Here is a 12093-nt window from a genome sequence, read left to right as displayed (position 1 = left end):
ACTGCTGAGTATTGGAAAACACAAAATACAGGATACTCACAACACTGGTGCTGTACAGGGTGCTGCACAGTGGAAGTTCTGCCTAGTTTTCCTCCTGTCTATATCCTACAGGTATAGCTTAACAGAAAGTTGTGTGGTAGCATGCAATCGTAAATGTTGTCTTAAAGCCAGACTGCTTTGTTTCTCTGATACCCTTACCAGCAAGTAAGGCTTCTTCCTCTATAATGACCAATTAGTGAAAGGAAAACCTCCTCCTTTCCTCCACACTGTACTCAGCATGCTTCCTTTTTTTTTTTCTCCTGTTCATTCTGGCTGACTTTTCTGAGTAATGTCATCAGACTTTTAATTAGCAATATTAGTTTGCACTCCAGTAAACATCAGAACATAGTTCTGGCACTACTGCTGGTGTTCTTCCTAAGCAGCTGTGTATCTAGCTAAAACATGAAAATAAAGAGCACAGACCTGCTTTTAATTCAATATACTTTCATACATTAATATAGTAAAATACAATTTTACTATTGTTATTATTTTAGGAACTTAGGTTATTTTTTTTTGTATTTTGGTACCAAACCACTACAACAGGAGTTCTTATTAGGAAGGTTAAGAGTATGAGTGAAAATGAGATGCTTTGCTGAGTGACCATACTGCTACTCCAAGCAATTAGAAATCCGTCTTCAGTCTCTTTAGTTTTGAGTTTCTACCTATGACTTCATCAGTCTTCTTTCTTTATAAGGGGATGAAAATGAGGAAAACTGGGAGCTCTTATCATTTTGGAATGTTTAAAGCTCCTGAGACTTACAGCTTGTCAGTAAGAATTTTCTCTGATCAGTAGTGTATCTACTGATTCAGAGAAAAACACCCATCACTTGAAGTTATGTGAATGCCTTTTCTTTGGAGGTATCAAAACAAAAATTTGTCCTGTTGAATCTACACTTGCCTGAAGTGCCAGTGTGTGACACTTTAGATGAAGCAGACAACTGCTGTAGGGCAAAGCAGTTATAAACTCCCTACACAGAACTGAGTGCAGACTGCAGTCATTGTTACCTGGAATTGAGTGCACCCTCAGCAGGTTTGCAGATGACACAAAGCTAAGCAGTGCAGTTGACACAACAGAAGGAAGGGATGTCACCCAGAGGGACCTGGACAAGCCTGAGAAATAGGTCCACGAGAATCTCATGAAGTTCAATAAGTTCAAGTGGAGGTGCTGCCCCTGGGTCAGGGCAGTCCCAGATATGAGTACACACAAGGAGAAGAAGCCATTGAGAGCAGCCCTGTGTAGCAGGAGTAAGGGATAAAAAACTGGACATGAGGTAACAATGTGCGCTTACAGCCCATACAGCCAGCTGTATCCTCAGCTGCATATAAAGCACCATGGCCAGCAGGGTGAGGGAGGGGATTCTCCCCCTCTACTCTGTCCTTGTGGGACCCCACCCACAGTGCTGCATCCAGCTCTGGTGTCCCCAGCACAGGAAGGACAACAACCTGTTGGAACAAGTCCAGAGGAGCGCCACAAAGATGATCAGAGGGCTGGAGCACCTCTCCTCTGAAGACAGGCTGAGACCTGGGGTTGTAAAACCTGGAGAAAAAAACACTTTAGGGAGCCCTCAATTGCTGCCTCTCAGTACTTAAAAGAGGGAGAGTGACTTTTTTCACAGACAGATAGTGGTAAGACAAGGGAAAAGATTTTTAAACTAAAAGAGGAGAGATTTAGATTAGATGTTAGGAAGAAATTCTTTACTCAGAGGGTGGTGAGGCACAAGAACAGGTTGCCCAGAGAAGTAGTGGATGCCTCATCCCTGAAATTATTCAAGGGCTGGATAGTGCCCTGAGTAATCTGATACAGTGGATGGCCCATGGCAGGGGAGTTGGAACTGATCTTTACTGTCCCTTTCAACCCAAACCACCCATCATTCTTTGATGATTATGTAACTCATGGCACAGTTGCTCCTGAATGCCTGTTGAAAGCAGAAGGCCTGAGCTTCATGAGAGTTGTGAAGAGTGTGAATTATATTATTATAGAAGGAGAAGAAAGGCGTTTAAAATACTTTGCAAAAGCAGTAGTAATGCTTATCCTGTTACTGGTACTAGTGTGAAACTGTGGAATCAAGATGTGCCTTTTCGATGGACAGTAAAGATACTCATTTCTGGAGCTGGAAAAACATACTGTGAGTATTATTATTTGCAGTATTAAAAGTCTTTTTTTTTTTCTTTTAGGATCCACTCTCTTCTGACATTAAAGGAAAGATGTTTTAACTTGTACATGAAAAGTGGTAAAGGGTATTCCTTTACTAAAGCCAATTTGCCTTTATAGAAGTGGTTGTCTATACAGTTGCATCTGGCCCAGTACTGCAAGCTAACACACATGCTGAAACAGCTTTATCATCCTAATGCCTCACAGCAAATATGCTTCCTGAAAATCTGGAACAAAGTGGTAATATTGCTTCCTAGGTCCCTAAATCATACACCAGCTAAAAGAGCTGGTGGTCCTTCCAAAGAGCTGGCACCTCTGAAGTGCATTAAATCAAATACCACCTGGTGAACAGAACTCCCTTTAGAAACACTGGCAATGCTTTTGCTTTCTGTAGGAAAACACCCCACAGGAATGCTTGATACTGGCATTTTAAGTACACCTAGGTTTAATGTAAAAAAAAACAACCAAACATTACTAAGTATTAGAGTTTGCTTTTTAAAAAAGCATACAAAGAAATACCCATTGCAGAAGACTACATTCAGCTTGTAAAGACACATTAGGGAAAGGCTTGAAATCGCTGATTAAATGCCTCCCCCTTACACCTAAAGATTTCTTTTAAGGCCAAAACAGATCTTATCCGTAACTACTTGAACTTCAGGCAATGACATACCAATTCCTTCCTTGTATGGGCTTCAGGGACAGGGAAAGAGGTAACAATGGAGATTTCATACTCTTGATTCACAAGATACACAATAAGGAGCTCCAGGGAAGTGTTCCTGAAGCACTGAATCACATAACAAATCCACAATCTAATTCAGTTTTTCTTACACGACTTTAAATAAATGAATAATCTGTTAGGAGAAGCCTTACTTTAAACCCCCACTACAGTATCCCTCAAGAAGCATGGAAAGGAGTAATTAGCGAGCATATAGGGGGAAGTCATGGAATTTTTAGTAACTTTACAAAATTAATTATCACATGATACATATTATGCTAAGTAAGTCTGCTGATGATACTAAATTGGGAGGAGCTGCTGACTTCTTCAAAGGCAGAGAGGCCCTGCAGAGAGACCTCAATAAATTGGAGGGCTGAACAATCACCAACTGTACGAAGTTCTAACAAGTGCTGATTTGGCACTGGGGATGGGGCAACCCTGGATGTGCAGACAAGACTGTGGAATGAGATGCTGGAAAGCAGTGGCACAGAAAGGGACCTCAAGAGTCCTGCTCGATGGGAAGTTGAACACGAATCACCAGTGCCCTGGCAGCCAGGAGGGCCACCTGTATCCTGGGGGTATCAGGCACAGCATCGCCAGCCAGGCAAGGGAGGGGATTGTCTGGGTCTCCTCTGCATTGGGGTGGCCTCACCTCCAGTGCTGGGGGCAGTCTTGGGTGCCACAATAGCCTAACGTAAGGCTAGAGAGCATCCAAAGGACGGCCACGAGGATGGTGAAGGGTCTGGAGGGGAAGCCGTAGGAGGAGCAGCTGAGGGCACTTGGTCTGTTCAGCCTGGAGCAGCCTGAGGACAGACCTCACTGCAGTCTAAAACTTCCTTGTGAGGGAAGAGCAGGGGCAGGCACTGATCTCTTCTCTGTGGTGACAGTGACAGGACCTGAGGGAATGGCCTAAATTTGTGTAAGGGGAGGTTTAGGTTGAATATCAGGAAGAGTTTCTTCACCTAGAGGGTGGCTGAGCATTGGAAGAGGCTCCCCACAGAAGTGGTCACAGCACCAGCCTGACAGAGTTCAAGAAGCATTTGGACAATGCTCTCAGGCACATGGTGTGATTCTTGGGGGCATCCTGTGCAGAGACAGGAGTTGGACTCTATGAACTTTGTGAGTCCCTTCCCACTCAGGACATTCTGTAATTCTACTCTTTCCTTTAAGATATTTATGCAACTCAACTATTAGATTTATGCACTGGTTAGTAAAAGTCAGTCTTTTTGTAATTCTTCATGTATCTGAACTTCAGAGAAGAAAATGTTTTGCTGTTAGTAGGACACTATGTAGGGTATGCAGCATTTTAAACTGTAAAGGCACATTAATCTGACTTGATTTCTGAATAGTAATGCAATCAGACCCACTACTTGACAATTATTTTTGTATATTTAATAATGATATGTAGTAACTGTACTGGGGGGAAGTCGTAGGGGAGTTTTTTTTTTTTTTAATTTAACAACTAAAACTCCTGAATCACTTTTCTGGATTAATCCTTCCAATCAAAGATGTCTTCTTGAAATGGGTAGTTGGCAAATTAACATGTGATCTCACATAATGGTCTTTTTTTTGCTCAGCTTCAATTATCTTTCAACACCAACATGCCAAGAAAGAACCTAATGGAATAGACTCATGAAAACTGTTCTCTGGATCAAGCTTAAATTTCAAGACTCATCAGAAACATTCACATCAAACCCACATGACCATTTTGTATTCCAGTAATACCTTATAAAAAGCTGTTTCAAATTATATGTGCAAAACTAGATTAATTATTAGTGTCATGATTACCAGAACATAAATTACCATCAGTGAAAAGCTCCATTGAAACAAAAATTTGGTGTGGAAGGGAGGGGAGGGAGTAGGGTGGGGACAGGACCTTTCTCCGTGGTAATGTTCCAGGTCAAAGTAAAGTACTCTGAATGACTAGATCATCACATAAACAAGACCAAGAACTGCAGAGACACTGTTCCTCCATCTTCAACTGATTTATAAAAACCTGAAGTATTTTGGAAGTGAGCTCAAAAGACCATCCTCAAAGCCTGTGACAAAAACAGTACTAAAGCAGTGTTCTCAGCTTCAGCTCATCCACCTTCAGAGTAAGAGATCATCTCAAGGACTCTGATCCTTGACTGCAATAGCCTTACACCACTGATTGTGATCAGTCATTCTACTGAGATAACACTCTGTGGAGAATAAATATTAGCGTTCTCATGTTTGGATGGGATGAAGAGTCAGTCACTAAAGCACCTTCATAAGATCACCATTGTGTAACTGCAGCAGGATAGACAACTGCAGTTACACAAGCCAGCAGAAAGTATCAGGACCAACATGCACTTATCTCACTATTTTCCCATTAGGGCAGGACCTGCTGAGAGCCCAGCGGATGGGGAGATGAATGCAGAACTTTACAGAAACAATGAAAAACTAACCATGACCCACTGAATAACAACGGACATCATCTTTTGATAACTTAGTGCAAAGCCACATCCATCTCCCATTCACAAAGCTGAGGAGGCTGTTTGAAATAAAGCATGGTGTAACTCTGGACTGCACCTAAGCAGAAAACACCAGGAAATTGATGAAGTTGTCCTACAACAGGACAATGGAAATTAAGAAGGGTGCCATTTCTGCCTGGCTCTTTGAGAGCAGAGGGAGAAAGAGGTATCTTACAAACATTGATTTACAAAAGGCATAAACAGGTTTTCATACAGCCAACTTTGAAAATTTCATCATTGCAGTCAAGAAGGTCTGAAACAAACTCAGTACTTCTGCTTGCAATACGAACTATTCATGTTATGACATCTAGAGGTCCTGATCTGCCTCAGTCTTCAAATATCTTGGAAAACTGCCTCAATACACCTTAAGCAGAGATTAGAACAGGTCTCAGTAAGACAACAAAGAGGCAGAAATTAGGAAAACACATTCTCATACTTTCCTTCAAAGAAACATACTTGGACTAGGGACGCAATAATGCAAACAAGGAAAGGGGGATTTAGATGCATGACTTGGATCAAAGCAGGAAAGCTGCAGTTAAATGAAAAAAGCAACAACAGAGGCAGAACTGATGCTTCCGTGTAGCACTGGACTGTTTCAGACAACCACACAAAACCCAGAAAACCATCTGAGAAGCAGAAGCAACATGCATACACTTCAGAAAACGAATTATTAACAGAATACAGAAGACTACAGGATTCTGAGCTCACCTCAGGGGACACTGAAAGAATAAAACCACAGTATCAACATTGTGGTTGTTGATACATGGCAGTATCACTACATTATCTGTGAGATTTTTTTACCTTCCTATCCAAGAAGGAATAACTACACTAACAGTGCCTACAGGAAATACTTTCATTTACAGATAAATTAGCAAAACAACACTTTTTTCATTCATATACTTTTCAGTCAATCTGGACTCCATCTTACCTACATAAGAAAGATCTCTGAGCACCATACTTCATGGGAAGTACATTCTAGAGATCTGTATCTTAAACTTTAATGGCTTTGGGATCTTATTTTATTTTCGTCAGCCTGCCTACTGCCTAACTGAATGCCTAACTGAATTTCCTTAACAATTTTTATACTGTCATGTTTTTAACACTGGGGTTCATTCAGATTCCCAACACTATTCTTAGAAACGCACATTAATTTTAAAATAATCAAAACAAACAAACAAAACCTCAACAAACAAAAACCCAAAACCTAAACCAAACCAACCAAAACAAATATAACAAAAACAACACAATCCTCCTCCCCCTGCAACAAACAAAACCAAACCAACCAACCAAAAAAAACCCCGAATCCAAAAAACCAAGAAAAAAGAAATGAAGTGCTTAAAGCTTGGGCATAGACATGCTGTAGCAGCAAACCAGGCCATATATTTTCACTGATGAAATGGTAGCAGGGCATTCCTGTGTCCAGAAAGGCGCAAGCTTAACAAGCTTTGACAGGGCCCAGAAAAATTTCAATACAAAACTAAGAAAACCCCTACTTAAATGTAGGACTATCACAACAGATCCTGAACCAGTAAGTCACAAGTATTCAGAAACATAAGCCTGATGGCACTAAGACTAGACGAAAAGAAGTTAACAGTTTTTTCAACTGAATAGTAATAACCCTCTGTTGCTAAAACAAAGGAAATTTCCTACACAAAAGGTTTACCTAAGTGTCTTAAAGGCACGACTCAGTGAAAGCCAGTTTTGCAAAAGAAGTTTTCTTGCAAAGTTAATTGTCCACAGAGGTGCAAGACTCAGGTCAAAGGTAAGTCGGTGCCCTCTTCACTGCAGTACAATGATACTATTTAACACACATTTCAACCAACCAAATAACAGAATGACCACAATCAGGAGCTGTCACCTAAATGTATCCTTACGCACCATTTTCTCAGCAGAAGTTTCAACAGTAGCAACCTGAATCAAAGGTTAGTTCCATCTGCTACCGAGCCAAGATTTCTCACGGACTATCAAAACACCTTCGTTTCTAGGGTGTTTTGATAGTCCATGATAGTCAGAGATGTTGTAAGCCTATTTTTATTGCTCCTTCTGCTGGGATAGTATGGCTCCAAAAATCTTAGAAAAGTATGAATATCTATGCTTTTGGTCTGTGGAAAGGTTGTAGACACAGACAGCCAAGAGAACCTGCTTTAGGAGGGAAAAAAGCAGAATGATTTCTTAGTACTGAAGACAGGCACCTACTGGGATGAGTCCATCCAAGTACTGCAGCTGTTGACCAGCAATTCTAAGAGTCTCATTACCTTACTTGAGCATGAGGGAAGATGAAGGGCTCTTGGTTGGATTCAAAGCAAATCCAATCAACAGTCTTCTGCCATTCTTCGTTAGTCCCACCCAACCAAGGCAACAGGGTATTTAGAATTCAGCAAACACTATGCAAAATACCAACACCAGACTTGGTTACGGTACTTTCAATATTTTGCAAATTTCCAGAAACAGAAACACAAAGTTAAAAAATAGTTGCTTTGGACAAAAGGTTATGACTCTAAAAATGTCATGATGCAGGACAAGAGCATCATCAAAATAACAGATGCTTTTCAGCAGTCTCACAAAAGGCCTGATGCATTTGTGAGAAGTATCAGTGCAATCTGATCCAAAGCACCTCTCCCTGGAAGTTAACTTGCTACTTCTTCCCAGCTTGGCCCCTCAACCTGCTTTTTTTCTCCCTCAGATAAAACAGCTTTACACAACCATTTTGTAACAGCTAGCATCTCCCACTCTTTATCCAATTCTAAAGAGGTCAATGTGATTAAACATTAGGAAGGGAAAAGATGACTACTGAATAACTGAAATAGTTCTGTTAGGGAGATCCTGACACACCACTAAACACCAAACATCTGTGACAATCTAGAACCTGAGGCTCAAATAGTGAATGAAGAAAGGGAAATTAGCAAGTTGCGTTAGTGTCAGAAAACAAATTCATGGACAAAAAAAAAGAACTGAAACATCCCTCTTATCACATCCTTTGTACAGATTCCATATCCCACTACTGGAATTGCTTTGCTTTTCATTTTTCTGGTAATGGTATAAAGGACATGGTGTACCTACACTGGTGCCCTACTCAAAGATTCAGCATCCTGCCTGACTTAAGTCTTGAAAACGCTCTCAGACTTAAGGTACTCCCCCAGGACTTTACAGGCGACTTCCTACAGAGAACATACAAAAGCACTGAGATGTACTCTAACCTTCAAACAGGAAAACATACTTTGCTCCTCTCCATTTCTCTCCTCCTGAAGTAAGCTGATACAACCAAACCAGTAGTTAAAATGTAGAAAAATGTTCTTGACAATTCTTTGAACATTACAGGGCCACACAAAAGTAAAATCAAAGGGTAAAAAGCAAGCATTCACAAACAAAGTTTTGAAACACTAAATGGCAGAAAAAGTACTAGTAGCAGCACACTAAAGGAAAAAAACCTAGAAAACAACCCAAACAACCAAACACAATGATTACAAACAAATGTAAAGAAGACAGATGTGCTAAAGAGATCTTGAAACAAATTTTGTTTTTCTATCAAAGACATCTCAAAACAATAGCTGTAGTACAAGGAAAAGATAATCTTTCATGCAACCTGATCACAAAGGAATTGGCTGAATTTACCGACTGGTAGAGGGTACACACTATGCCATATACAGCCTGTACTGTAATGTCCATAACAATAAAACAACATGATTGATTTCTAACTGTATCTTGCTACAATTAAAACTTCAGAGTGAAGATTATGACAGACGTCTTTGGACAACTCTAAATATGTAGTCTTCAAAGTATTTAGCAGTCTCATTACTATGGAGATAATTATGATAATTGAACTTAGCAGTATGTTTTATAATGTATATAGTCATGATTCATCACAGTTATTCCCCAACTTCACTGCAGTCCAATAGAGGTATGACACTCTAACATTTCTCAGAAGATTTCATAGGACATTTAGAATGGATTCCATTCTAAGGCTGATACTGCAAGTACTGGTAAGTTATCAGATTTTTTCCCCACAAAGACCCCCAAGTGCGTAAGTATGAAGCTCAACCAACCAGCAAACTGACTAGAGTCAGCTTTCTATTTCTTTGAAGCTTAATAATATAATTTTTTTTTAAAGGCAAAGAAAAGTAAAATAAAACAGTCACTATCTCACAACTTACCTTCAGACTTCAACTTTGTAAGAACAAAAATCAGGTAGTTGTTGAAATCTGGATACTGATTGAGTTGTTCTAGTTTCTGAAGAGAGAAACTGTTAAGGAAAGTTGAATCTTTACATACAACATTTACAGCTTTCTGGATACAAAGGTTGTTATATTCGTTATGTACTGCTACATCACTTCAACCAGCTGTGACTATAAGCTCACGATATACAGAATATGAACAACCTAAAAACAGTTTCTGTGATTTTCTTACTGAAGCAATAGCTTTTAGTTATGGGGAAGTCTAAAAGAATAATCCATGGACAGACATAAAAATTAATAGATCCTTAAAAATATCTATAAAGCAATATCACTGAAACAGGCAGCTGAACATTACCAACAACTGTGTATTCAAATGGATCAAAAAGTATCAGAAAGAAGAAGAAAGAACAGAAAGAGCAGTATTTAACAGAAACTTAATGAGAAAACACTTGGTCTAAAAAATGAAGACTAGCTCTTAGACTATTTTTCTTAACAACTTCTTCACCCACTTAACTTTTCTTTTTTTATTCCATGAAACATACAATAACTTAATTGGAAAAATATCTGAAACCATACCAATTCATATCTTTACTAGCAAAGGGTTTTAGCTAACCTATACTGCCCACTTCATTGTATTTGACATCGAAACACCCAAGTGTGCTAAAACAGGATCATAAAGAAACAGCATTACAGAACAAACACATAGTTTTTTTGATTTTTCTACCAAAAAATAGAGACTAAGTGTACTTTAAATTTGAAACCATTAATCACAACCCTTCTTGGACATCCTACTAAACAGCATTCTGCAATACAAAAGACATCACAATTTCATGTGTGGGTGTCTCAAAGGACATGCATAAATTTTTTTAATTTTTTTTTTTAGATTATAGGACACGGCCTGTATTAGACCATTTTCCCAAACTGATGTACAATACACTGCTAAAACTATCCCACTTCTCTAACCTTTACAAGCCAACATATGAGGACCTACTAGAAAGAACAGGTATCAACACAGCACGGAGTTTTCACTACCACTTAAAAAGAATTTCAAGCATCAGTTGAAAAGACTATTCAAAGGACTTGACTAAGGTCAAGTTCTATACATCATTAAGACACCCAGCATCACTTACACTGCCCATCTTGCATATATGATGCTATAGTTCAATAAACAAAGCAGACGTAATTAAATTACTTGAAGCAAAGCTTTAAAATATAATTTTACACTACAGCTACACCATAAACACTGGTCCTATAAACACTTCGGTATTTTAAATACAAACGAGCACCGGTTTAAGCTTGGGGCATTATCAGAACACTACTTCTTTGGACTCTCCTGCTTAGGATTTTTTGAAGAAAGCAATCACATTTTAAAAATTTGGAACACAGCTGAAAGAACAAGATGATCAAAATGAAATGGACCTTCACCTTTCAGACAGGAGCAGAAGCCTTCCTGATCTGCACTGCATTTGCTATGAAAGTCTAGAAGTGGAGCAAATTTGGCTTAAAGCTAAACACTTAATATAAATATATACAGACACGCATATGTTCTTACCTACTTAAATAAATTCTGTTGCTTTCTGTGGAAACCTTCAAGAAAATGCCTTAAATAAAAAGGGATCCAGATAACAAACTCACATCCTTCATAGAATTTCAGCACTTCTATAAATTTCAAAGCACTTATGGCTAGCTCAAGGAGCAGGAGACAATAGATGAGGCTTTATTTTTTAAGGCCTGTGCTTCTATTAGTCTTAATTTTAACGTTTTGCTTTCTCAATCCTTGCTCCTTAAAACCTTGCTACTCATTACTTCTACAATCAAGAGTGACCGGGGGGAGGGGGGAGGGGAGGGAGAGGAGGGGGAGGGGCGAGGGTAAAAAACCCCCAACAATCCACAACACCAATACCAAATGTACTGCAAGGCAGCACAAGAAGCCACTGCTATAGAGCTCCCCTTTTTCGTGAATTTTAACGAGCACAGTTTCAGGATCAGGCTTCCAGGCAAATAAAAACATCCTCACCAGGTACCAAATTGCGCAGTGTCAGAGCCAGCAGGCCCACGAGGGCGGGCAGGCAGAGGCTCTGCCAGCGGCACTACCCCCACCAGCTACGGCTTTCACCTCGATTCCCGGCGCCAGATTATTTCGAGAGGCCCCTCCTCGCCCCCGCCCTGCCGCGGGGACAGCAGGCACACAGCGCAGGGCACCCGCGGCCCCTTCGGCGGCACCCGCCGGGCCGAAGGCCCCGTTCCCGCCCGGCCGCCCTCGGGGCTGGGCGGGGGAATCCGAAAGAGCGGCGGATGTCGGCGGAGACGAAACAAAGCACAGGCTTTGAAAATATATAAACGAAATTTAAAAAAAAAAAAAAAAATCCCCCAACGGCCAAGCCCAACGCGGCCTTTGGCTCCGGGCTCGCAACAGGTGCCCAGTGCCCCCCGGGTGAAGACGGCCCCGCGGCCCACCTCGACGGTTCAAACGCCGCGCCACGCCACCCGCCCCGGCCAGGGCTCGGCCCCCCGCGCTGC

At 40.6% G+C, this 12093-nt stretch overlaps 1 protein-coding gene across 3 annotated transcripts in view; it reads right to left on the bottom strand.

Annotated features, from left to right (window-relative positions):
• The window catches only part of TNPO1 (transportin 1), a 74630-nt gene that overhangs the window by 44463 nt on the left and 18074 nt on the right, over positions 1-12093 (bottom strand). For all 3 annotated transcript variants that reach the window (XM_042012731.1, XM_042012729.1, XM_042012730.1), the window contains one exon: positions 9553-9628. In XM_042012731.1, coding sequence (XP_041868665.1) covers positions 9553-9628 — 76 coding nt within the window. The remainder of the gene's footprint in view (positions 1-9552; positions 9629-12093) is intronic.

The sequence above is a fragment of the Corvus kubaryi genome, unplaced genomic scaffold (assembly GCF_017639235.1).
Source record: "Corvus kubaryi isolate FWS band 111438036 unplaced genomic scaffold, C.kubaryi_AGA036_p1.0 split1-37296, whole genome shotgun sequence".
Lineage (NCBI taxonomy): Eukaryota > Metazoa > Chordata > Aves > Passeriformes > Corvidae > Corvus > Corvus kubaryi.
This window is presented reverse-complemented; position numbering and strand designations above follow the sequence as displayed.